This window comes from Taeniopygia guttata, chromosome W (genome assembly GCF_048771995.1).
Source record: "Taeniopygia guttata chromosome W, bTaeGut7.mat, whole genome shotgun sequence".
Taxonomy (NCBI): Eukaryota; Metazoa; Chordata; class Aves; order Passeriformes; family Estrildidae; genus Taeniopygia; species Taeniopygia guttata.
In genome coordinates this window covers 2,885,277-2,912,367 of record NC_133064.1, presented here as the reverse complement: position 1 = coordinate 2,912,367, position 27,091 = coordinate 2,885,277, and the positions used below count along the sequence as shown (strand labels likewise).

The following is a 27,091-nucleotide window of genomic DNA, read 5'->3' as shown; positions in this document are numbered from 1 at the left end:
TCTGAAACTCTCAGCGGGGCTGGCAACGCTCAGTGGGACAGGCGAGCCTCATTTCCTGCAGTAAGAAAATCCGGCCTGGCAAAAGTCAGGAGTTTTATTTACAAATCCAGCAGCAGGAGCAGCAGCAGGAGCAGGAGCAGAGCGGGAGCAGGCTGCAGCTGAAAGCAGTGATTTATTGGGAATGGTGCAGACCCAGGACAGCGCCTGGCGCTGCCCAGGCCATCAGGAACGGAGAGCAGCGCCGCTCCTCTAGTGGCTCTCTCCCTTCTTGCCCACTACCTGCAGGAGAAAAGCAGAGCTGAAGGGCAGGGCCGGCTGTGCGGAGCTCCGGGAGCCAGCAACACTCCTCCCCGCTAAATCCCTTTTCTTCCTACCCAAAATTCACTTTCCCCCCCCAAAAAATGCCTATTTGTCACCCAGATACTCAAAATTTTCCCCCACAATGTCGCCTTTTCTTTTCCTCAAAATTGCCTTTTTTTACCCGCCCAAAATTCCCATTTTTTGTACCATAGATATTGCAGCAGTTTATTTTAAAGGAAGACTTTTTACACTGAAAAAGTCTTTGCTAAAAGACTTTTACTCTCTTTGCTAAAAGAGAGAGTCCCAAAATCAAGAAGTAAATGTCACAGCTATTAAATAGATGCTGCCTTTGGTTTGTATAACCTGCCAGCCCCTCAGTTTCAGTTGTTACCATTTCAGTTTACCAGGCTATGACTGACCCTTGTGGGAAGCTCAGGAACGTGCAGGACAGAGGCAGACACCCCCCAGTGTCCTTGGTTACCAAGGGTTACCTGGTTGCTCCCCAGGGGTTACCAAGGGACTCACTCGTTTGAAGTCGTTCATGTTGGTGGCCTGCACCGGAGTGCCAATAAATGTGAAATACGTGATTCGTGTCGTCTCCTCGTCACCATGGTTGGACTGGACAAACAACTGCAGAGGGAAACAGCCAAAAAAAGGACTTTCACTTCATCCTACATCATACCCACAGCACCAGGTGTGACGTGCCCAAATGAGAGCTGGCTCCCCATCCCAAAGGTGTCTCTGTGTCCCCTCATTTCAGCAGCTCTGTGGAGAAGCTGCTCCAGGTGTGACGTGCCCAAATGGAAGCTGGCTCCCCATCACAAAGGTGTCTCTCTGTGTCCCCTCATTTCAGCAGTTCTGTGGAGAAGCTGCTCCAGGTGTGACGTGCCCAAATGAGAGCCTGCTCCCCATCACAAAGGTGTCTCTCTGTGTCCCCTCATTCCAGCAGTTCTGTGGAGAAGCTGCTCCAGGTGTGACGTGCCCAAATGGAAGCTGGCTCCCCATCACAAAGGTGTCTCTGTGTCCCCTCATTTCAGCAGTTCTGTGGAGAAGCTGCTGCAGGTGTGAAGTACCCAAATGGAAGCTGGCTCCCCATCACAAAGGTGTCTCTGTCCCCTCATTTCAGCAGTTCTGTGGAGAAGCTGCTGCAGGTGTGAAGTACCCAAATGGAAGCTGGCTCCCCATCACAAAGGTGCCTGTCTGTGTGTCCCCTCATTTCAGCAGTTCTGTGGAGAAGCTGCTCCAGGTGTGACGTGCCCAAATGGAAGCTGGCTCCCCATCACAAAGGTGTCCCTGTGTCCCCTCATTTCAGCAGTTCTGTGGAGAAGCTGCTCCAGGTGTGAAGTGCCCAAATGGAAGCCTGCTCCCCATTACAAAGGTGTCTCTGTCCCCTCATTTCAGCAGTTCTGTGGAGAAGCTGCTGCAGGTGTGACGTGCCCAAATGAAAGCCTGCTCCCCATTACAAAGGTGTCTCTGTCCCCTCATTTCAGCAGTTCTCTGGAGAAGCTGCTCCAGGTGTGAAGTGCCCAAATGAAAGCTCGTTCCCCATCACAAAGGTGTCTCTGTGTCCCCTCATTTCAGCAGTTCTGTGGAGAAGCTGCTCCAGGTGTGACATGCCCAAATGAGAGCCTGCTCCCCATCACAAAGGTGTCTCTCTGTGTCCCCTCATTTCAGCAGCTCTGTGGCACCAGCTGCTCCAGGTGTGATGTGCCCAAATGAAAGCTTGCTCCCCATCACAAAGGTGTCTCTGTCCCCTCATTTCAGCAGTTCTGTGGAGAAGCTGCTCCAGGTGTGACGTGCCCAAATGAGAGCCTGCTCCCCATCACAAAGGTGCCTCTCTGTGTCCCCTCATTTCAGCAGCTCTGTGGAGAAGCTGCTCCAGGTGTGACATGCCCAAATGGAAGCCTGCTCCCCATCACAAAGGTGTCTCTGTGTGTCCCCTCATTTCAGCAGCTCTCTGGAGAAGCTGCTGTTTCCCTGGCAGCTGGCTAAGCCCCAGCTGGCACTGCCCCGCTCCCAGCCCCAGCGCGGGCACTCACGGTGACGCTGTTGACGTTCTGGAACTTGACGTAGCGCAGCTGCACGATGCCATCCTCCCGGATGTCCTCCGGGCCCAGCTGCAGCGCCTGCGTGGGCTCGCTGCGCTCCGCCTCCTCGAAGTCCATGGAGCGCGGCAGGTTGGTGAAGATCTTGATGCCCTTGGGCCCCTGCCCTGGGACAGGAGAGAGCAGAGTGAGGGACAGAGTCTGCTCTGCAGGAAATGCAGGGCACGGTGCGAGCTGGCACTGTTAGAGGGCATGGCAACCTGTGAGGGAGTCTCCCTGCAGCCTGCATGTGCATCCAGCATGCCTCTGCAGCCACCGAGCCACAGACACTTCACCTGGGTGCCAAACTGCAGTGAGCATCTTCTTGGTGTGTCAAACTACTGCAAACACTTCTGTATCAAACTGCAGTGAACACTTCTACTTCTGTATCAAACTGCAGTGAACACTTTGTGTGTCAAACTGCTGCAAACACTTCTGTATCAAACTGCAGTGAACACTTTGTGTGTCCAACTACTGCAAACTCTTCTGCTTCTGTATCAAACTGCAGTGAACACTGTGTGTGTCAAACTACTGCAAACACTTCTGTATCAAACTGCAGTGAACACTTTGTGTGTCAAACTACTGCAAACTCTTCTGTATCAAACTGCAGTGAACAGTTTTTGTGTCCAACTACTGCAAACTCTTCTACTTCTGTATCAAACTGCAGTGAGCACCTTCTTTGTGTGTCAAACTACTGCAAACACTTCTGCTTCTGTATCAAACTGCAGTGAACACTTTGTGTGTCAAACTACTGCAAACACTTCATTCAGGTGTCAAACTGCACTGAACACTTTGTGTGTCAAACTACTGCAAACACTTCTACTTCTGTATCAAACTGCAGTGAACACTTTGTGTGTCAAACTGCTGCAAACTCTTCTACTTCTGTATCAAACTGCAGTGAACACTTTGTGTGTCAAACTACAGCAAACACTTCTGTATCAAACTGCAGTGAACACTTCGTGTGTCAAACACTTCTGCTTGGGTCTCAAATTGCAGTGAACACTTCTACTTGTGCATGAAACTACAGTGCATACTTCTACTTCAGTATCAAACCAAAATAAACATTTTCTTTGTGTATCAACCTACAGTAAATATTTCTATTTGTGTATCAAACTACAGTAAATACTTTATTTGTGTATCAACCTACAGTAAATATTTCTACTTGGGTACCAAATGACAGTAAACACTTGGTGTGTCAAGTTGTAGTAAACATTTTGTGTATCAAACTACAGTAAAGATTGCTATTTGTGTATCAACCTATAGTAAAAATTTCTATTTGTATATCAAACTACAATAAACACTTTATTTGTGTATTAAACTACAGTAAATACTTTTATTTATGTTTCATTGTGTATAAAACTACAATAAATAATTTGTCTCAATCTATAAAAAATACTTCTATGTGTGCATCAATCCATAATAAATATTTCTATTGTAGTTTGTACATCAAACTACAATAAATACATCTGTACCACTCTATAATAAATATTCCTGTTTGTGTATAATCTATAATAAACAATTCTATGTGTGTATTAATCTATAAATACCTCTATTTGTGTATAATCTATAATAAATACTTCTATGTGTGTATTAATCTATAATAAATACTTCTATGTGGGCATCAATCTATAATAAATACTTTGATTTGTGTATCAAACTACAATATTTCTATTTGTGTATAGTCTGGAATAAACACTTCTATGTGTGTATGATCTATAATAAATACTTCTATGTGTATATTAAGCTGTAAATACCTCTATTTGTGTATCAATCTATAAGAAATATTTCTATGTGTGTATCAATCTATAATAAATACTTCTATTTGTGTATCAAACCACTATATAAATTGTGTATCAAATGACAATACATACTTCTCTGTGTCTATCAAACTACAATAAATATTTCTATTTATGTATCCATCTACAATAAATATTTCTATGTGTGTATCGATCTATAATAAATACTTATATGTGTGCATCAATCTATAAGAACTACTTCTATGTATGTATCAATCTATAATGAATATTTCACTGTGTGTATCAATCTATAACAAATATCTTGATGTGTGTATCAATCTATAATAAATATTTCTATGTGTGTATCAATCTATAATAAATACTTCTGTGTGTGTATCAATCTATTATATATATCTCTGTGTGTATTGATCTATAATAAATACTTATATGTATCAAACTATAAGAAATACTTTGTGTATTCATCTATGATAAATGCGTCTATGTATCAATTTATAACAAATATTTCTTTGTGTGTACTAATCTATAATAAATATTTCTCTGTATCAATCTATAAATATTTCTATGTGTGTATCAATTTATAATAAATATTTCTGAGTGTATCAATCTATAATGAATACTTCTGTGTGTGTATCAATCGATAATAAATATTTCTATGTGTGTATCAATCTATAATAAATACTTCTGTGTGTATCCATCTATAATGAATACTTCTGTGTGTGTATCAATCGATAATAAATATTTCTATGTGTGTACCAATCTATAATAAATACTCCTATGTGTGTATCAATCTATAATAAATACTTCTGTGTGTATCAATCTATAATAAATATTTCGATGTGTGTTCCAATTTCTAATAAATATATTTCTGTGTGTACCAATCTATAATAAATATTTCTATGTGTGTACCAATCTATTAGAAATACTTCTGTGTGTGTATTGATCTATAATAAGTATTTTTCTGTGTGTACTAATATATAATAAATAAATATGTGTGTGTATCAATCTATAATAAATACTTCTGTGTATCGATCAATAATAAATACTTCTATGTGTGCATCAAACTATAATAAATATTTCTACGTGTGTACCAATCTATAATAAATATTTCTATGTGTGTATCAATCTATAATAAATACTTCTCTGTGTGTTTCGATCCATAATAAATACTTCTATGTGTGCATTAAAAAAAAAAAAAATTCTATGTGTGTACCAATCTATAATAAATATTTCTGTGTGTACCAATTTATAATAAATATTTCTCTGTCTGTATCAATCTATAATAAATACTTCTGTGTGTGTATCGATCAATAAAAAATACTTCTATGTGTGCATCAAACTATAATAAATACTTCTATGTGTGCATCGAACGATAATAAATATTTCTATGTGTGTACCAATCTATAATAAATATTTCTATGTGTGTACTAATCTAGTAGAAATATTTCTCTGTGTGTATTGATCTATAATAAGTATTTCTCTGTGTGTACTAATCTATAATAAATAAATATGTGTGCATATCAATCTATAATAAATACTTCTGTGTGTGCATCAAACTATAATAAATACTCCTATGTGTGCATCAAACTATAATAAATATTTCTATGTGTGTACCAATCTATAATAAATATTTCTATGTGTGTATCAATCTATAATAAATACTTTTCTGTATGTATTGATCCATAATAAATACTTCTATGTGTGCATCAAACTGTAATAAATACTTCTATGTGTGTACCAATCTATTAGAAATACTTCTATGTGTGTACCAATTTGTACTAAATATTTCTTTTTGTACCAATCTATAATAAATATTTCTATGTGTACCAATCTATAATAAATAATTCTGTGTGTGTATCAATCTATAATAAATACTTCAGTGTGTGTATCGATCCATAATAAGTGTGTGCATCAAACTATAATAAATATTTCTCTGTGTGTACCAATCTATAATAAATATTTCTCTGTGTGTTCCAATTTGCAATAAATATTTCTGTGTGTACCAATCTATAATAAATATTTCTATGTGTGTATCAATCTATAATAAATACTTCTCTGTGTGTTTCGATCCATAATAAATACTTCTATGTGTGCATCAAACAATAATAAATATTTCTATGTGTGTACCAATCTATAATAAATACTTCTATGTGTGCATCAAACTATAATAAATATTTCTGTGTGTGTATCAATCTATAATAAATACTTCTGTGTGTGGATCGATCAATAATAAATACTTCTATGTGTGCATCAAACTGTAATAAATATTTCTATGTGTGTACCAATCTATAATATATACGTCTGTGGGTGTATTGATCTATAATAAGTATTTCTCTGTGCGTACCAATCTACAATAAATAAATGTGTGTGTGTATCAATCTATAATAAATACTTCTATGTGTGCATCAAACTATAATAAATATTTCTATGTGTGTACCAATTTGTAATAAATATTTCTGTGTGTACCAATCTAGAATAAATATTTCTGTGTGTATCAATCTATAATAAATACTTCTGTGTGTATTGATCAATAATAAATATTTCTCTGTGTGTACCAATCTATAATAAATATTTCTATGTGTACCAATCTATCTATAATAAATAATTCTGTGTGTGTATCAATCTATAATAAATATTTCTATGTATGTTCCAATTTGTAATAAATTTTTCTGTGTGTACCAATCTATAATAAATAATTCTGTGTGTGTATCAATCTATAATAAATACTTCTGTGTGTGTATTGATCTATAATAATTACTTCTGTGTGTGTACCAATCTATAATAAATATTTCTGTGTGTACCAATCTATAATAAATACTTCTGTGTGTGTACCAATTTGCCATAAATATTTCTGTGTGTAGCAATCTATAATAAATATTTCTCTGTGTGTATCAATCTATAATAAATACTTCTGTGTGTGTATCGATCCATAATAAATACTTCTATGTGTGCATCAAACTATAATAAATATTTCTATGTGTGTACTAATCTATAATAAATATTTCTATGTGTGTACCAATCTATAATAAATACTTCTGTGTGTGTATTGATCCATAATAAGTACTTCTATGTGTGCATCAAACTATAATAAATACTTCTATATGTGCATCAAATGGAAATAAATATTTCTATGTGTGTACCAATCTATAATAAATATTTCTGTGTGTACCAATCTATTAGAAATACTTCTGTGTGTGTATTGATCTATAATAAGTATTTCTCTGTGTGTCACAATCTATAATAAATTAATATGTGTGTGTACCAATCCATAATAAATATTTCTGTGTGTACCAATCTATAATAAATATTTCTGTGTGTGTACCTGTCTATAGTAACTATTTCTATGTGTGTATCGATCTATAACCCCTGTGAGTTGTGTATCACACCGCAGTGTTTGCCGTCAGTCAGTAAGAAGTAACTCCACTGCAGCACTCACCGTTGTCTGGCCCCTGGAGTTTCATGGAGTACAGCTTGACAGGCTGGCTGAAAGCTACAGTGATGAGCAGCTGTGGAGGGAACAGGCACAGTTACACACACAGCAACCCTGAGCTGTGCCACCAGCCCTGGCAGTGCTGCTGTGGGAGAACACCCGGGATCACAGCAATCCCTGCAGGAGAACACCCCAGGAATGCAGCAATCCCTGCAGGAGAACACCCCAGGATCACAGCAATCCCTGCAGGAGAACACCCCAGGAATGCAGCAATCCCTGCAGGAGAACACCCAGGATCACAGCAATCCCTGCAGGAGAACACCCCAGGAATGCAGCAATCCCTGCAGGAGAACACCCCGGGATCACAGCAATCCCTGCAGGAGAACACCCCGGGATCACAGCAATCCCTGCAGGAGAACACCCCGGGACCACAGCAATCCCTGCAGGAGAACACCCGGGATCACAGCAATCCCTGCAGGAGAACACCCCAGGAATGCAGCAATCCCTGCAGGAGAACACCCCAGGAATGCAGCAATCCCTGCAGGAGAACACCCCAGGAATGCAGCAATCCCTGCAGGAGAACACCCCGGGATCACAGCAATCCCTGCAGGAGAACACCCCGGGATCACAGCAATCCCTGCAGGAGAACACCCGGGATCACAGCAATCCCTGCAGGAGAACACCCGGGATCACAGCAATCCCTGCAGGAGAACACCCCGGGAATGCAGCAATCCCTGCAGGAGAACACCCCGGGATCACAGCAATCCCTGCAGGAGAACACCCCAGGATCACAGCAATCCCTGCAGGAGAACACCCCAGGATCACAGCAATCCCTGCAGGAGAACACCCGGGATCACAGCAATCCCTGCAGGAGAACACCCCAGGATCACAGCAATCCCTGCAGGAGAACACCCCAGGATCACAGCAATCCCTGCAGGAGAACACCCGGGATCACAGCAATCCCTGCAGGAGAACACCCCAGGATCACAGCAATCCCTGCAGGAGAACACCCCAGGAATGCAGCAATCCCTGCAGGAGAACACCCAGGATCACAGCAATCCCTGCAGGAGAACACCCCAGGAATGCAGCAATCCCTGCAGGAGAACACCCCAGGAATGCAGCAATCCCTGCAGGAGAACACCCCAGGAATGCAGCAATCCCTGCAGGAGAACACCCCGGGATCACAGCAATCCCTGCAGGAGAACACCCCGGGATCACAGCAATCCCTGCAGGAGAACACCCCAGGAATGCAGCAATCCCTGCAGGAGAACACCCCAGGAATGCAGCAATCCCTGCAGGAGAACACCCCGGGATCACAGCAATCCCTGCAGGAGAACACCCCGGGATCACAGCAATCCCTGCAGGAGAACACCCCAGGAATGCAGCAATCCCTGCAGGAGAACACCCCAGGAATGCAGCAATCCCTGCAGGAGAACACCCCAGGAATGCAGCAATCCCTGCAGGAGAACACCCCGGGATCACAGCAATCCCTGCAGGAGAACACCCCAGGATCACAGCAATCCCTGCAGGAGAACACCCCAGGAATGCAGCAATCCCTGCAGGAGAACACCCCAGGAATGCAGCAATCCCTGCAGGAGAACACCCCAGGAATGCAGCAATCCCTGCAGGAGAACACCCGGGATCACAGCAATCCCTGCAGGAGAACACCCCAGGAATGCAGCAATCCCTGCAGGAGAACACCCCGGGATCACAGCAATCCCTGCAGGAGAACACCCCGGGATCACAGCAATCCCTGCAGGAGAACACCCCGGGACCACAGCAATCCCTGCAGGAGAACACCCGGGATCACAGCAATCCCTGCAGGAGAACACCCCAGGAATGCAGCAATCCCTGCAGGAGAACACCCCAGGAATGCAGCAATCCCTGCAGGAGAACACCCCAGGAATGCAGCAATCCCTGCAGGAGAACACCCCGGGATCACAGCAATCCCTGCAGGAGAACACCCCAGGAATGCAGCAATCCCTGCAGGAGAACACCCCGGGATCACAGCAATCCCTGCAGGAGAACACCCCGGGATCACAGCAATCCCTGCAGGAGAACACCCCGGGACCACAGCAATCCCTGCAGGAGAACACCCCAGGAATGCAGCAATCCCTGCAGGAGAACACCCCGGGATCACAGCAATCCCTGCAGGAGAACACCCCAGGAATGCAGCAATCCCTGCAGGAGAACACCCCAGGAATGCAGCAATCCCTGAACACCCCAGGAATGCAGCAATCCCTGCAGGAGAACACCCCAGGAATGCAGCAATCCCTGGAGCTGTGCAGCACACCTGCTCGTCGCAGTCGGACTCCAGGTAGGAGGAGTCCTTGCGCAGGCAGTTCTCGAAGCCGTGCTCGTCGCTCTCGTTGAGGCACTCGCAGCCAGCCTTGTTGATGAAGGGCAGCAGATCCATCTGGGGACAGAGAGCACAGCTGCTCACAGCTGGGACAGCACAAAATTCATTTCAATGACTAGAAACTTTCTTCATTCTTAATAACCATGTATATGTCAATATTTACATTTTTTCTGGAAAAGAAAGCCCAGACAAATTATTTTCTTGGGCAGCTTTGCCTAAAATCCAATTATTTGAGTTGGAGCACATTTGAAAACCAGGGTTTTTTAACACCTGAGCTGCACGAGCACTCCAATAACGCTCTGAGGAGACACTCACGTATCCTTTGGGAATGTCTGTGTCTTCGCTGTTGCCGGGATCGTTCTCCAGGTGCTGTTTGATTTTGTCTTCCAGGCCCACGGCATCTGCTCCCTGGTACTGGTCGATGCGCACCTTGTTGCGGAAGAACAGGAAGGTGGGTGTTGCCGAGATGTTGTTGGTGGCAGCCGTGCCCTGGGAGCAGAACCAGACCCCATTCAGTGCTTTAGGTCAGTCCCACTGCACCACTGGCAGCCAGCTAGCCCCATCAATGAATCCACTTCTTCACGTTTGCCTTTAATTCCCACTAGCTAAACCCACCAATAAATGCACATACTCATGTTTGCCTCTACCTCCCACTAGTGCTGTGTTTGATGGCTAAAATATTATTTTAGCAGGGGCTGAGAACCAACAAATCATTGAATTACTGTGCTTTCACACTGCTCAAAGGAAGGGCAGCACAGTGGCACTGCAGGAAATTTCCTCCTGGGAGGGATTTGCTTTCCCAGTTTGGGAGAAGTCACTGTCACAGCTCCTGTGCTGCAGCAGGCACAGCGAGAGGCAGGGACAGTGCTGGAGCCTTTCTCAGCTCCCTGTTCCCTGCTCCAGCCCCATCCTGCAGCCTTTCCCAGCTCCCTGTTCCCTGGTTCTCCTTTCCCATCCTGCTCCAGCCCCACCCTGCAGCCCACACCTGGCACTGGTGCACGTCCACCTCCAGGAACGTTGCCTGCGGGTATTTGTTACTCAGGGCGCTGAAGGCGGGAGCGATCCGCAAGCAAGGGCCGCACCTGTGGGAAAAGTGACATTTCCATTTAATTCCACTTTTGGTTCTTTTTTCGGTGCCTGCCCCAAACGGAACCAGAACGTTCCTCTCTTCCTGCTGTAAAAACAGCCTCTCTACCTGCAGCCAGCTGGGGATACAATGCAAGGTGACATTTGGGAATCTGCAATTTATTGCCTTTATTTGCAGCATTTTTACCACAGACCTGCTCAAAAAAGTGTGACAAAAGAGGGCAAAATCAGCACAAAAAACCGGTATCATTAGTTCATGCCACCTCCTGGAAAAAAAAATTATATTCACACATAACTTTAATGGTCAACATGTACCAAAGCTTCAGGGATCATAAAATTGTTCGCACAATAAATCTCATTTACACCTATAACCAGTTATTCTCATATTTATTTGGTCCTGGGAGGGCATAGCTGGTTTCTTTTCATTTATTTGCATTGCCTCATATGAAAATGTGTATTTTTTACTTTTTCTGCGTCAGCAAAAATGTATGAAGTGCTCAGCTGCACCAATTCCTGTAAAGGGAGTTTCTCACTGGGAAAGGGAAAAGAAAAGTGAAATAAAAAACCCCGATATAGAAATTGGCAAAAAAACCCCACAACTAAGAGGCAGCAGCCAAAAAAATAATGAGGTGCCCTACGAACCCTTAAACCCCCCGGATTATCACTATTCTCCCCAGTTTCACAGATTAAAAGGAATGATTCAGATAGGTAGGTTCATTTGGTGACAAATTCATCCCGATTTCACCACTGCTGCACCTCCCTGCTGAGGAGGGAAAAGAGAAAATCCACTTATCCTGGGCAAATGGGGTACGGATGCAGCCAAGTTTTATGGGGCAAAAGGTGTTTTTCCAAGTTTTAAGGTGTTTTTAGTGCTTCCATCATTTTCGTGCCCTTTAAGGGGCTGTAAGCCAGCGCAGCCCCTGCTCCCTCAGAGCACCGGAGGGATGGCGGGGCGCGGGCGGGGGCTCGGCGGGAAGAACGGGAATTTATTCCGGGAGCAGGGAACGGGGTGTTACAAACCACACAACTTCTAAAGGCGCCGATGCCGAGACCGCCCGCGCCGGGGAACCCCAATAAAAGCACGGGAACAGCGGAGCCCTTTCCGGGAGGCTGAGCCGCACGCCGCCCTCACTCACCCCCTCATGGTGAACTTCACCACGGCCAGGCGGGAGCCGGCGGCGCTCAGCTCGGGCTGGAACTCGGTGTCGTTGGCGATTACCTTGACGCCCGCCATGGCCTCGGGCCCGGTGGCGGTGCCGGGTGCGATGTGCAGCGTCACGGCGGGCAGGCCGCCCGGCATGCACCGCTGGGGCCGCATGGGCGCAGGCGCGGCCGCTCCGCTCCCGCCCGCCGCCGCCATCGTGGGAACGGGCACACCGTGAGGGCGCGACGCCTCCCGGTGGCCATTTTGGAAACGGGCACACCGTGAGGGCGCGACGCCCCCCGGTGGCCATTTTGGAAACGGGCATACCGTGAGGGCACGACGCCCCCCTGCGGCCATTTTGAAAACGGGCATACCGTGAGGGCGCGACGCCCCCCGGTGGCCATTTTGGAAACGGGCACACCGTGAGGGCGCGACGCCTCCCGGTGGCCATTTTGGAAACGGGCATACCGTGAGGGCGCGACGCCCCCCGGTGGCCATTTTGGAAACGGGCACACCGTGAGGGCGCGACGCCCCCCGGTGGCCATTTTGGAAACGGGCATACCGTGAGGGCGCGACGCCCCCCGGTGGCCATTTTGGAAACGGGCACACCGTGAGGGCGCGACGCCCTCCGGTGGCCATTTTGGAAACGGGCAAGCGCAGGAATTCTCTGAGGCGAGATGCGCCTTTAGATTTTAACATAAAAATTTACTAATGGTTTCGTCATAAACTCGTTTTTTGGTGACGCCAAAAGGGGTAAATAAAAGATGAGTGCTTGTAATAACAACAAAATAAAACCAAAATGAAACCCGGGACTTTCTCTGACTCCATTTGCAGCGTCATTCCTGACAATTTCCCAACGTACTTTATAACACAACATAGCAGTCTCATATTTCCACTTTTCCCACCAAAGACCATTCTACTCCCGCCTGTTGCAATTCAAAATCCTTGCAGCAATCGGTAATTAATTATGAATTAAGTCACCACGCAATCACCGGCCCCTCGCGCTCCCTCAGCGACCCCAGCCGTTTCCACGGCGACAGCGCTGCCGTCAAGCGTGCGGGCCGCAGCTTTGCGGCAGTGTCGCGGTGCGCGGTGGCACCCGGCCGCTGCCGCAGCGAGCGCGGCGGGGCACGGGAGGGCCGGGAAGGGACCGGGACCGGCACCGGCACCGGGACCGGGACAGGGACCGGCACCGGCACCGGACAGGTGCGACCTGGGGCGGGGTACGGTTCGTTCCCAGCGGGAGCGGTAGGCGAGCCCGCGGCAGGCCCCGCAGCACCCGTGAGAGGCTGCGGCACCGGGAGGCGCGGGGACCCACACCGGGACACCGGGACGCGCCGGTAACGGAGCAGGGTTGGGTTTGGGATCCCGGTAACGCTCACGCATTTTGTGCTCTGCTGCCTTCGGATCCTCCTGCATACTCAGGGGAGGTGTTCCCGTTGTGCTCTTCCTCCCTCGGTGCTCCCTTGCTCCATCCCTAAGCGATAAATGGGAAGTCTAAGCTGCCATTGCATTTAAAGTCATTAGATTTTTCTAAAATGTACAAATAGCCCATATATGAAACTATTTAACGCTATTTAGTACTATTTATTGGTATTTTGGGGGCAGATTATTGCAGTGTGCACGCACATCCTGAGATTAATTCCTTCCTCAAGTTACTGAGGTGGGCTCACTTTTCTTTCGCCTCTTCCTCCCAGGGGTTTGTTCTGTTTGCGCTTTTCTGGCTGTAAAAATCCATGGTGATGGTTTCAGGGTAGGGGGATTTCTGAAAAGGGGTTTAGTTGAGTTGTGGATTCAGAATTTAATTCCTTGTACTTGAAAAATCACTTTAGTGGCTTTACTGAAATAGGAATTGATCCGGGATTATTCAGTGTGCCTAAGTCCCACCTTCAAGCAGAGCAGTCACTGGATTATTCTGTCAGGTTAACACATTATTTAACTTTTCAGTTTGTTTTGTTCATTTCCTCATTGAAATAATTGCTTTCTGTTGAAATATTTTTAAAATCATGGTTTTGGGAAGGTGTTTTTTCCACATCCCTGCATTTGTTCTGTCGTGCGTTCCCTGCATTTATTTAGTGTCTAAGATTAGAATTATTTCTATATTATTATTATTTGCAAGGTTTTATGTTAGGAAATGTCAAGTGAAGGCAGTGGAAGTGCACATGGAATAACAGAACAATGTGCTGTACTGTGTTTGGGGCTGAAAATCAGGATTTTGGCACTTGTGGCCAGAGAGAAATTCCTTTCCTGCAGGGATGAGGAAGAGCTGTACTTGTGATTTCCTTGGCAATTCCCAAATTCCCTTTTCTGTAGGAAGCAGGATTTGGGGCACTTGGGAATGGCTGCAAGGGGGCAGCGTTGATTCGCTCCTCTGCTTGGTCAGCACTGATGTCAAAAAATGGAATTATTGATTGTTTTCAGACAAAAAGGGATTTTGGTGCTGGCAGGGGCTGCACTTGGTGTTTGCTGGGGCTGAGCTCTGGAATCCAAAATCCTGGGGAATTAAAAATGTGGTTTTTCCTGAAGAGGAAGTTTTTTATGAAGGCCTTGCGCTGCCGCAGTCAAAGACTGGAAGGAAAAAGGTAGTTTTTATTTTTCCTCTCTCCCAGAGCCTTGCTATGAAATACTCTATATTGTGTTTGAAGTGAGGCTATCAGGGGGTTGCTAATGTGTTTTCTGCATGGGAAATCTGGAATCTCTTAGGATAGTTCTGTGCTAATGCTCTTGTATGTTGTAGTATTTTTGAAAATTCCCTTTATTCAGAGTGCTGTGGGTTTGGAAGTGTTCAGGAGTGGCTTTAAATGCAGAATTCTGTGCCCCAGCAGGGGATTTCCTGGATTTATTAAAGAAGGCAGCTGTTTCTGACAGCCAGGTGACACAGGAACACTGTGACTGTCCCCTGAACAGTAGGGCAGCACAGGAGTGGGGAGGGATTTTTGTGTTGCTTTTTGGTGGTTTTCAGCTCTGGTTGAGTCATTTGTGGTTTGTTTTCCTCACAAAAATTGAGTAGGTATTTCTGTTTGCTGTGGGTGTTTTTTGTTCTAGTTATTGATATTTGCATTTTGTTCTGTTGCATCTGGACACTTCATTCCTGCCTTTATTCCATTTTTATTATGATTTCCCTGCAAATTAAGCCTGGTTTAATTGTAGCTCTTTGTTTGTCACCCTGTTGTTTAAAATGCTGAATTAATTTCTCTTTCTGTGTTGTGATGGTCCAGACAGAGCAATTGATCCAGCATTGCATAACAATTAACTCTGCAGGGCCAGGTGTGGTTTGCAGACTGGATTTTTGGGCTTTATTGATCCTGATCATTACATTCCAGCTCTTAATTAAGTAGCTTTTAATGAAGGTGGCCCAGAAATGAGCTGCTTCACTGGGAGGGGTCAGTGGATGTGATATTGGTGATTTTGTGATTTGGATTTTGTGCAAACCCCCAATTGATCCCTGCCTTGCCAGGAGCCTCCTGCGTGTAATCCTTAGCCATTCATTACCCTGCCCTTGCTCCCTCCCTTCCCCCTTTTTTCCACGGACACAGCGTGTTCCAGTTCTCTCATCACATGGAGTAACAACTCCTGTGGTTTTCCCCGGATAGGAAATGACAAGATAATCCACGAGGAGTGTTTGGTTGTTAATTTAACATAACCTTTCCACCGATAAGAAACCCTCAGTTCTAAAAGCAGGGAAGTGCTCAGCAAGCTGGGAATGTTGCTACCACAAACAGAGGGTTGTTGTGGGGTTTAAATCTTGTGCAAATTCAAGTGGGTTTTATTGCCACAACTTGAGTTTCTATTCCCAGTCACTGAGACCGTTTTGGCCTGGGGACAATTGAAATTCCACTGTGTTTTTCATGTCAATACGTTTGGAAGATACGAAATGTTGCTGTAAAGATGGTGCTGGACCTATTTCCTGCTGGAGAGTGGCCAGGATCCACTTTATCAGTGGATTATACAAGGCTGATTTCACCTAAGGCAGGATATTCCATATTCCAACATGAAAGTCTGTGTGGCAGGGACATAACAACATCAGGGATATAAAACATGCCTCAGCCTCAAGCCTTAAAACATTTGTAACTTCAAAATTACTCTAAAAAGAGGCATTTCGACAAAAAACCTTGTGTGCACAGGGATGTGCTGTTTGGCCCCCACCTTTTACTCCCCTCCCTCTTGGTTTGAAGGATAATATTTTGGATTTTGGGAGACTGCAGCCTTCCCCCCAACCCCCATAATGTAAATAAACAGCATCATTGGCTCATACCTGGGGGGCCATGTCTGTCTGTCCATCCGTCTGCTGCATCCTGGGATCGCCCAAACGTGAGGGGAAAATGTTGGGAAACGAGAGGGGAAAAGGGCAGGAAACATGAGGGGAAAAGATGGCAAAAAAATGAGGTAAAAGAGCAGGAAACATGAGGGGGAAAGTGGGAAACATGAGGGGGAAAGATGGCAAAAACCTGAGGGGAAAACGGCAGGAAACATGAGGGGAAAAGGTGGCAAAAATATGAGTAAAAAAGGGCAGGAAACATGAGGGGGAAAGGTGGCAAAAACATGAGGGAAAAGGAAAAGGAAACATCAGGGAAAAGGTGACAAAAAAATGAGGGAAAAAAGGACAGGAAACATGAAGGGAAGAGTGGGAAACATGAGGGGAAAAGATGGCAAAAACCTGAGGGGAAAAGAGAAGGAAACATGAGAGGAAAAGATGGCAAAAACATGAGGTGAAAAGAGAAGGAAACATGAGGGGGAAAGATGGCAAAAACATGAGGTGAAAAGAGAAGAAAACATGAGGGGAAAAGGTGGCAAAAACATGAGTAAAAAAGGGCAGGAAACATGAGGGGAAGAGGGGGGAAACTTGAGGGGAAAACATGAGGGAAAAGAGCAGGAACGTGAGGGGAAAAGATAGCAAAACCATGAGGGGAAAAGATAGCAAAAAATGAGTAAAAAAGGGCAGGAGACATGAGGGGGAAAGATGGCAAAAACATGAGGGAAAAGAGATGGAAACGTGAGGGGAAAAGGTGGCAAAATATGAGGAAAAAAGGGCAGGAAACATGAGGGGAAAAGATAAGCAAAAACATGAGGGAAAAAGTTAGCAAAAACATGAGGGGAAAAAAAAAGGCAAAAACATGAGGTGAAAAGAGAAGGGAACATGAGGGGAGGAGTGGGAAACATGAGGGGATAAGATGGCAAAAGCATGAGGGAAAAGAGCTGGAAATGAGAGGAAAGGAGCAAAAACATGAGGGGGGAAAGATGGCAAAAAAGAGGAGGGAAAAGAGCAGGAGACATGAGGGGAAAAGAGAAGGGAAAATTAGGAGAAAAGGTGGCAAAAAGACAAGTAAAAAAGAGCAGGAAACATGAGGGGAAAAAATAGCAAAAACATGAGGGAAAAGGGTAGGAAGCGTGAGGGGGAAAATAGCAAAAATGTGAGGGGGAATACATGGCAAAAGCATGAGAGAAAAGAGCAGGAAACGAGGGGAAAAGATGGCAAAAACATGAGGGGAAAGGAGAAGGAAGCATCAGGGGAAAAGGTGACAGAAACATGAGGGGAAAGGAGCAGGAAACCTGAGGGGAAAAGCACAGGATACCTGAGGGGAAAAGGGCGGGAAACCTGAGGGGAAAAGGGCGGGAAACCTGAGGGGAAAATGGCGGGAAACCTGAGGGAAAAAGGTGGTAAAAACATGAGGGGAAAAGAACAAGAAACATGAGGGGGAAAGATGGCAAAAACATGAGGAGAAAAGGTGCAGAAACATGAGTGGAAAAGAGAAGGAAATACCAGGGGAAAAGGTGTCAAAAACATGAGGGGAAAGGAGCAGGAAACCTGAGGGGGAAAGAGCAGAATACCTGAGGGGAAAAGGGCGGGAAACCTGAGTGGAAAAGGGCGGGAAACCTGAGGCGAAAAGCGCAGGATACCTGAGGGGAAAAGGGCGGGAAACCTGAGGGGAAAAGCACAGGATACCTGAGGGGGAAAGGTGGCAAAAACATGAGGGGGAAAGATGGCAAAAACATGAGGGGAAAAGGTGGTGAAAACATGAGTGGAAAAGAGCAGGAAACCTGAGGGGAAAAGGGTAGGAATCCTGAGGGAAAAAGCACAGGAATCCTGAGGGGGAAAGTGCGGGAATCCTGAGGGGGAAAGAGCAGGAATCCTGAGGGGGAAAGAGCAGGATACCTGAGGGGAAAAGGGCAATACACCCGAGGGGAAAAGTACAGGAAACCTGAGGAGAAAAGGGGCGGGAATCCTAAGGGGAAAGGGGCGGGGAATCTGAGGGGAAAAGGGCGGGAATCCTGAGGGGAAAAGGGCGGGAATCCTGAGGGGAAAAGGGCGGGAATCCTGAGGGGAAAAGGGTAGGAATCCTGAGGGGGAAAGTGTGGGAATCCTGAGGGGGAAAGAGCAGGAATCCTGAGGGGAAATGGGCGGGAATCCTGAGGGGAAAGGGGCGGGGAATCTGAGGGGAAAAGGGCGGGAATCCTGAGGGGAAAAGGGCGGGAATCCTGAGGGGAAAAGCGCAGGATACCTGAGGGGGAAAGGGCAGGAATCCTGAGGGGAAAAGCTCAGGATACCTGAGGGGAAAAGGGCAGGAAGCCTGAGGGGAAAAGGGTAGGAATCCTGAGGGATAAAGCACAGGAATCCTGAGGGGGAAAGAGCAGGAATCCTGAGGGGGAAAGAGCAGGATACCTGAGGGGAAAAGGGCAGTACACCTCAGGGGAAAAGTACAGGAAACCTGAGGGGAAAAGGGGCGGGAATCCCAAGGGGAAAGGGACGGGGAACCTGAGGGGAAAGGGGCGGGGAATCTGAGGGGAAAAGGGCGGGAATCCTGAGGGGAAAAGGGCGGGAATCCTGAGGGGAAAGGGGCAGGGAATCTGAGGGGAAAAGGGGCGGGAATCCTGAGGGGAAAAGGGCAGGATATCTGAGGGGAAAGGGGAGGGGAATCTGAGGGGAAAAGGGCGGGAATCCTGAGGGGAAAAGGGCGGGAAACCTGAGGGGAAAAGGGCAGGAATCCTGAGGGGAAAGGGGCGGGAATCATGAGGGGAAAGGGGCGGAGAATCTGAGGGGAAAAGGGCAGGATACCTGAGGGGAAAAGGGCAGGATACCTGAGGGAACAAAGTGGCAGAGACAGGAGGGGACAAGATGGTAGAGCGTGAGGGGAAAAGAGGACAGGAGCACGAGGGAAGGGAGCTGCCCGCACCGTCACTGATGTTGCCTCACTTTTGGAATTGCAGGCGCTCAGCGGCCATGGCCGGGAACAGCCTGGTGCTGCCCATCGTGCTGTGGGGCCGGCGTGCTCCCACCCACTGCGTGTCCTCCCTGCTGCTCGTGGATGGCTCTGTCATCGTCACCGGCTGCCACGACGGGCAGATCTGCCTCTGGGACCTGGGGCCTGACCTGCAGGTAGTGCACGCACAGTTCACCTGGCAGTGTCCCTCGGCCTGTCCTCCCTTCCCATGGCGCTGACAAGGGTTACAAAGAGGTGTTTGGCTCTTGGCCTTCCTTGCTGCTCCTGTAGGAAGCTTTTTTAAGTCATTCCAGTTTCTTGGAGCTGCTCTAAACCAGTTGCTTTTTAGTTGAGCTGCTTCATATTGTGTTGTGAAAAGGAGTTCCTTCCCAATATCCTATCTGGCAGTGGTAAGCCATTTCCCCTTTTCCTGGCTCCATTCCCTGTCCCAAGTCCCTCTCCAGCTCTCTTGGAGCTCCTTTTGGCACTGGAAGGGACTCTGAGGTCTCCCCTTATTTGTGAATATACAGGAACTCAGCTGGGGAAAACTCTTCGATGTGCAGGACAATCCTTTTAATTCATTTAATACGTGTGTGCACATATGAATGGGTATATAATACATGAAGTAAACAGCTGGGATATGGGTATTCTGGTCATTTGTGTGATTTTGGCTCCCTGTTTTCTTTCCCTGCTCCCAGATCAATCCCAGAGCTCTGCTCTTTGGTCATACAGCCTCAGTTACTTGTTTATCCAAGGCTTCAGCTTCCAGTGAAAAGCAATATATAGTGAGTGCATCAGAGAGTGGGTGAGTTTCTGAGTGTTTGTTATATGCAGAACTGCAATAACGGGAATTTGTGCCCAGTTTATCCATATATTCAACACTGTTTAATTTTTACCCTCAAGAGAAAATTCATCAGCAAATACATTTTATTTTTTGATTGGTTTTATTTATTAATCATAGAGCAGCAGTTAAGTGGTAGAAGAAGGAAGGATTTCTTGTGCAATTGATATCCAAATAGATAGAGATTTTTTTATCCAGAAAAACTAAGGAATGATTTGCCTAAATAACCTTTTAACAAGGAATTTGAGGGCAGAATGTGTCAAAATTTAGAATTTCCACCTTGGGCTGATTTCAGGGCTAAGTAATCTCCTCCCATCAGATTTAAAACCGAACTATGTTTTCCTCAGGAATTTATCTGTCTGATGGAAAGGACAAAGCACCTCACAGATTTTGTTCTGATTAAATTTGAATATGAAGTTTTCAATGAAGACGTGCTGTAATAGCTGCAGGTTCTGTAATTTATCCTCACAGGGAACAGGAGGTTGTGTGGATTTAGGCGGACTGGAAGGTCCAGTTGATTTTGAGTTTCTCCAAATACAATTGGCCTAATCCCTAATAACCTGAGGGCAAAATGGTTCAAGCGGGGTTCCTCCCTGGAAGCCTGGCCTGTTTTCCACGTGGTTTCCGTGTGTTTTAGGGAGATGTGCCTGTGGGATGTGAACGATGGGAGATGCATCGAGTTCACCAAGCTGGCCTGTGCTCACACGGGCATCCAGGTGAGCGCTGGGAGCGATGGCAGGGCGGGAAGTGTCCCCTGCAGGCAGCAGGATGGCTTGGGGAGCACACCCAGCTCCAGGATGAAGCATCCCTGTCCTGCACAACTCTGATTGATGTTTGTTCCCATCCCTGCAGTTCTATCAGTTCACCGTCGGCACGCAGCGGGAAGGGAGACTCCTGTGCCACGGGCATTATCCCGAAATTCTGGTGGTGGATGCAACCAGCCTGGAGGTTCTTTATTCTCTGATATCCAAGATCTCTCCTGACTGGATCAGCTCCATGACCATCATCCGGTCCAACAGGACACAAGGTGATTATTTCTTGTGGCAGGGACACCTCCCACTGTCCCAGGCTGCTCCAAGCCCTGGCCTGCCTCAGCTGGCACGGGCTGGAGTGTCACCTGAGCACAGACTGGGTTGGTTCTGCTCATTGGTGTTAATTTGGTGGGCTTTAATTCTGGCAGACGAGTGTCTTGTTGGGGTGTTCCTGTTGTGGAGACTGGAATTCCTGAGAGGTTTGGGGAACACTGAGGAGAAAATCCAGACCAAAGGACTTCTCTCTTGAGTTAAGGCTCAGCAACAGTTGTAAACTGGCCATTCCCAAAATCCTGGGGTGGGAAAGCTCAGCTGTTATCCCCACAACAAATAAATTGCTGGAAGAACTGGAAACGGGCTCTGCTATGAAGGGTTTCCTGCTAATGCCTTTCATTTATTCCTTGTTCCATCTTCACAAATAAACATTCCACTGGGAAGCAGATGCTCCAGGAATGCTTGGATCAGGTTTTCGTTTATGCTCAGATGTGCCCAGGTGAGTAGCTCTTTGTGCCTCAGGCTCATTTTGTGTTTCCCAGAGGACACTGTCGTGGCTGTGTCTGTGACTGGCATCCTGAAAGTCTGGATCATCACCTCAGAAGTCAGTCGGATGCAGGTAGGCACTGGCTGCTGGATTAGTGGCACTTCCTGGTGGGATGGAGGGTTCTTTTTGCCTGTGGAAAATCAACTTACTGTGGTGCTGGAGGCTCAGGTGCCCAGAGGGGACTCCTGCAGTCCTGCTCAGGAGGAGGCAGGAATAAAACTGCTCCGAGGGTTTGGCTGTGCACAGAATCAGCCGTGTGGCACTGCCGCAGGGAGAGGTTGGTGAGTGCTGGCTCTCTTTGGTTCAGGACACCACGCCCGTGTTCGAGGAGGAGTCCAAGCCCATCTACTGCCAGAACTGCCAGAGCATTTCCTTCTGCGCCTTCACGCAGCGCTCGCTCCTGGTCGTGTGCTCCAAGTACTGGAGGGTAAGCACAGCCCCGGCCCTTCTCCCCTGAATCTCCACTGAGCTGCATGGAAACATCCAGGTGAAGGTGCTGCGAGTCTCTTCATGTCCCTCTGCTGTGTGTTTAATGCATTTCTGGGTATGTAATCCAAATCTCTGCCTGCAGTGCAGGTTTGGAACGAGGTGGCCCTTAGGGCTTCTAACACCCCAAACCATTCCACGATTCTGTGGTACTGAACCCAAAACCAGCTGCTGCCCGGGCATTTTGGTGTGGAATTAATTGGTTAGTAACAACAGATTTTGTTCCTGTTTCCTCTCAGGTCTTTGATGCTGGAGATTATTCCCTCTTATGTTCAGTGCCCAGTGAAAACGAGCAGACCTGGACTGGTGGGGACTTTGTGGCAGCTGATAAAGTGATTGTATGGACAGAGGATGGACAAAGCTTCATCTATAAATTACCAGCCAGGTACTCAACAGAAAAATACCCCCTTTATTTGATTTTTGATTAATTTGAATTGAACTGAGTTCATGAAATACTGAAAGTCCACTAAGGGAAGACATGTAAATATAAAACTATGAAATTACTTCAAAATTTGGCATCAAAGCGGTTAAAAACGACAAGTGTAAAATCAAAGACATTCTTTCTGACATCTTCATGGAGTGCAGATGTGTTTGTTCTGGGTAGAGATAATGTTTGATTTGAATATTCCCACATAAATCATGTGGGAACTCCTTCCTTGCCCTCATGTCATCAGGGCATGAGGATGGGAGCAGCGCCCATGTCCTACTGTAGGAATCACTCTTTAAATGCAAGGAGTTCTATTATTATAAACTGATTATCTCCTTTCTTTGTTCCTACCCCCAGCTGCCTCCCAGCCAGCGATTCGTTCCGCAGGGATGTGGGGAAGGCAGTGGAGAACCTGAATCCGCCTTTGCTGCACAGCGTGCTGGACAGAGCAGAGAAGCAGGTGCATCTCTTCCTGTGGAGCTCTGTCGTGGGCTGTGCTTTGAAAGGAAGGAGGCCTGCAGCTCAGTGTGTGCTTTGTCACGGTCTGAGGTTGTTCCTTACTTTTCCAACAGCTCCTGATATGTCCTCCAGTGACTCGCTTCTTCTGTGGCCAGCGAGAGTTCTCCTACAGGCTCCTAATCCAAGGGGACTCCTCAGGGAGGCTGTGCATCTGGAGCGTGCCCGACGCCCTTGAGCAGCAGGAGGGTGCAAAAGGTACCTAACTGACAGCCAGACCTCTGTGCTTTCTGTGTGCTTCTGCTGGGTAAAGCCGTGCTGCTTCTCCCACAGATCATTAAGCTGGGGTTTAATTGTTATTTCCTCGCAGGAGTTGTAGTATCTTCACCTTAATCAGATCAGTGCAGCTGCTAAATCCTCCACCTTAGCCCTGCTGTTTCCCCTCCTTCCCAGGCCTGCAGACAGCCACGTCCAGGTCCCTGCAGGAAGCCTTTGACCAGCTGAGCCCCCGGCCCGCGGGGATCATCGACCAGCTGAGCATGGTGGCCAACGCCAGCGAGCCGCTGCGCGTCACGGCCAGCGTCTACATGCCGGCCCACGGGCGGCTGGTGTGCGGCCGCGAGGACGGCAGCATCGTCATCGTGCCGGCCACGCAGACCGCCATCGTGCAGCTGCTGCAGGGCGAGCACATGCTGCGCCGAGGTACGGCCTGCGCGGGTGCAAATGCTGCCATCATGCAGCTGCTGCAGGGCGAGCACATGCTGCGCCGAGGTACGGCCTGCGCGGGTGCAAATTCATAAACCTGCTGCCATCGTGCAGCTGCTGCAGGGCGAGCACATGCTGCGCCGAGGTACGGCCTGCGCGGGTGTGAATGCAGAAACCTGCTGCCATCATGCAGCTGCTGCAGGGCGAGCACATGCTGCGCCGAGGTACGGCATGCACGGGTGTGAATGCTGCCATCGTGCAGCTGCTGCAGGGCGAGCACATGCTGCGCCGAGGTACGGCCTGCACGGGTGTGAATGCAGAAACCTGCTGCAGGGCGAGCACATGCTGCGCCGAGGTACGGCCTGCACGGGTGCAAATGCAGAAACCTGCTGCAGGGCGAGCACATGCTGCGCCGAGGTACGGCCTGCACGGGTGCAAATGCTGCCATCGTGCAGCTGCTGCAGGGCGAGCACATGCTGCGCCGAGGTACGGCCTGTGCGGGTGTAAATGCTGCCATGGTGCAGCTGCTGCAGGGCGAGCACATGCTGCGCCGAGGTACGGCCTGCACGGGTGCAAATTGATAAACCTGCTGCAGGGCGAGCACATGCTGCGCCGAGGTACGGCATGCAAGGGTGCAAATGCTGCCATCGTGCAGCTGCTGCAGGGCGAGCACATGCTGCACCGAGGTACGGCATGCACGGGTGCAAATGCTGCCATCATGCAGCTGCTGCAGGGCGAGCACGTGCTGCGCCGAGGTACGGCATGCACCGGTGCAAATGCTGCCATCGTGCAGCTGCTGCAGGGCGAGCACATGCTGCGCCGAGGTACAGCATGCACGGGTGCAAATGCTGCCATCGTGCAGCTGCTGCAGGGCGAGCACATGCTGCGCCGAGGTACGGCATGCACAGGTGCAAATGCTGCCATCGTGCAGCTGCTGCAGGGCGAGCACATGCTGCGCCGAGGTACGGCCTGCGCGGGTGCAAATTCATAAACCTGCTGCCATCGTGCAGCTGCTGCAGGGCGAGCACATGCTGCGCCGAGGTACGGCATGCACAGGTGCAAATGCTGCCATCGTGCAGCTGCTGCAGGGCGAGCACATGCTGCGCCGAGGTACGGCCTGCGCGGGTGCAAATTCATAAACCTGCTGCCATCGTGCAGCTGCTGCAGGGCGAGCACATGCTGCGCCGAGGTACGGCATGCACCGGTGCAAATGCTGCCACCGTGCAGCTGCTGCAGGGCGAGCACATGCTGCGCCGAGGTACGGCATGCACCGGTGCAAATGCTGCCACCGTGCAGCTGCTGCAGGGCGAGCACATGCTGCGCCGAGGTACGGCATGCACCGGTGCAAATGCTGCCATCGTGCAGCTGCTGCAGGGCGAGCACATGCTGCGCCGAGGTACGGCATGCACCGGTGCAAATACAGAAACCTGCCATGGTGCAGCTGCTGCAGGGCGAGCACATGCTGCGCCGAGGTACGGCCTGCGCGGGTGCAAATGCAGAAACCTGCTGCAGGGCGAGCACATGCTGCGCCGAGGTACAGCATGCACGGGTGCAAATGCAGAAACCTGCTGCCATCGTGCAGCTGCTGCAGGGTGAGCACATGCTGCGCCGAGGTACGGCCTGCGCGGGTGTGAATGCAGAAACCTGCTGCAGGGCGAGCACATGCTGCGCCGAGGTACGGCATGCGCAGGTGGAAATGCAGAAACCTGCTGTGCCCTGTTGTGCTGGCAGTCCTTTCAGCTGTTCACCCTGGCAAGATCAGTTGGGTATTTCTGCAGGGGGTTTGAGATGCAGGAGCAAAGATCAGGCAAGGGAGCATCTCCTGCCTTGTCCAGAATTGTTCCTGGCCCTGCAGTGCTGGTAGTGATGTGCCACTAGAGATCTCCATGGGAAAAGCCTGCCAGGGTTCCTGGTGGGATCTGGGTGTTGTGCTTGGGCTGCTCTTGGACCTGTGGGTTCCATGTGGCATTATCCTCATGGTTTGGGGGTGTGAGTTGCGGGACAAGCACTTGAGAGCCAATTGTTCTGCTGAATTTCTGTTTCCCTCCCTCTTGGCAGGCTGGCCCCCGCACCGGACGCTCCGAGGCCACCGGAACAAGGTCACGTGCTTGCTGTACCCTCACCAGGTGTCCTCCCGCTACGACCAGAGGTACCTGATCTCAGGGGGGGTGGACTTCTCCGTCATCATCTGGGACATCTTCTCGGGAGAGATGAAACACATCTTCTGTGTCCACGGGGGAGAAATCACCCAGCTGCTCGTTCCACCAGAAAACTGCAGTGTAAGTCCTCCAGGATAACCTTTCCAGCACCTCAGTCCTCCTGGAGAAAGGGAATGCAGCATGGAATGCTGGGGTGTAGCACTGACCCAGCTCTTGCAAGGCCTTCACAAAAAACAGCTTGATTATTCTGGTATTTATGGTTTCTTCCACCATGCTTTAATTCTGTAAAGGGTTGAAAATAGGGGCTTTATTAAACCTATTGAAAATAGGGTTTAGAGACAATTTTGCCTCCTGAAACTTAGCTGAATAAATAGAATTTAATGAACAAAGTGACATTGATTGAAAACTGGGGTTTGCTTAGCAAAATGGGGTTTAATACCTTTTTTTCTTGTCATGTCGTGCAAAGGATGGATTAAAGGGAATTTCTGGTCGGGGAATTCTGTTCCCAGTGACCTCAGCGAGTTTGAGCATTGATGCAGGTGCCTGAGTTTTGTACATTAAAGAGCCTTTTGGTCACCCTGCTCAGCCCAGTGGGGGAAAGGTGTTTAATATCAGCTCTGCATTATGATGAAGCTGTTTCTTTTTTTCCCTGTGTTAGGCCAGAGTGCAGCACTGCGTTTGCTCTGTTGCCAGCGATCACTCCGTGGGTCTGCTGAGTCTGAGGGAGAAGAAGTGCATCATGCTGGCCTCCCGCCACCTGTTCCCCATCCAGGTGATCAAGTGGAGGCCGTCCGATGACTACCTGGTGGTGGGATGCTCCGATGGCTCCGTGTACGTCTGGCAGATGGACACTGGTGAGCTCAGAGCTGCTGTTAATCCATTTTTAATGGACATAAACACAGATCTGCCTTAGTGCTGTCAAAGCTGTGTCTGAGGGGAGAACTCAGGCACTGTGGCACATTTCTGTTTGGAGCTTATCGCCCCAGGTACAGAATGACACCGGGGGGCTTGTGAACCTCATGGAAGCGTAGGGAATCCCATCCTTTTAGCAGTGCTGCTAGAGCCCAGCTGCTAAAGCGTGGGGCACAC

The 27,091-nt window shown here is 48.1% G+C and overlaps 2 protein-coding genes across 4 annotated transcripts in view; one reads left to right on the top strand and one right to left on the bottom strand.

Annotated features, from left to right (window-relative positions):
- Positions 1 to 76: 76 nt before the first annotated feature.
- On the bottom strand, positions 77 to 12,343 carry LOC140680274 (thioredoxin-like protein 1). Its single transcript, XM_072923037.1, has 8 exons — positions 12,150 to 12,343; positions 10,913 to 11,009; positions 10,243 to 10,416; positions 9,862 to 9,984; positions 7,575 to 7,644; positions 2,340 to 2,512; positions 826 to 930; positions 77 to 279 (listed from the first exon to the last, which is right to left on the bottom strand). Exons 1-8 carry the CDS (start codon positions 12,329 to 12,331, stop codon positions 250 to 252), a joined length of 954 nt encoding a protein of 317 aa, XP_072779138.1. The 5' UTR covers positions 12,332 to 12,343; the 3' UTR covers positions 77 to 249.
- Positions 12,344 to 13,206: 863 nt separating this feature from the next.
- Positions 13,207 to 27,091, top strand: part of LOC100232465 (WD repeat-containing protein 7) — a 49,595-nt gene continuing 35,710 nt past the window's right edge. Inside the window, exons 1-13 of one of the 3 annotated variants that reach the window (XM_030258948.4) lie at positions 13,207 to 13,363; positions 19,364 to 19,532; positions 20,055 to 20,161; positions 20,835 to 20,913; positions 21,050 to 21,224; positions 21,765 to 21,841; positions 22,077 to 22,196; positions 22,495 to 22,640; positions 23,040 to 23,142; positions 23,255 to 23,396; positions 23,592 to 23,840; positions 25,902 to 26,122; positions 26,661 to 26,856. In XM_030258948.4, the coding sequence (XP_030114808.4) occupies positions 19,377 to 19,532; positions 20,055 to 20,161; positions 20,835 to 20,913; positions 21,050 to 21,224; positions 21,765 to 21,841; positions 22,077 to 22,196; positions 22,495 to 22,640; positions 23,040 to 23,142; positions 23,255 to 23,396; positions 23,592 to 23,840; positions 25,902 to 26,122; positions 26,661 to 26,856 (1,771 nt within the window). In that variant the 5' untranslated portion in view covers positions 13,207 to 13,363; positions 19,364 to 19,376. Of the gene's footprint in view, positions 13,498 to 19,363; positions 19,533 to 20,054; positions 20,162 to 20,834; positions 20,914 to 21,049; positions 21,225 to 21,764; positions 21,842 to 22,076; positions 22,197 to 22,494; positions 22,641 to 23,039; positions 23,143 to 23,254; positions 23,397 to 23,591; positions 23,841 to 25,901; positions 26,123 to 26,660; positions 26,857 to 27,091 lie in introns of all 3 variants that reach the window. The other 2 variants (XM_030258951.4, XM_030258949.4) reach the window with 2 other exon arrangements.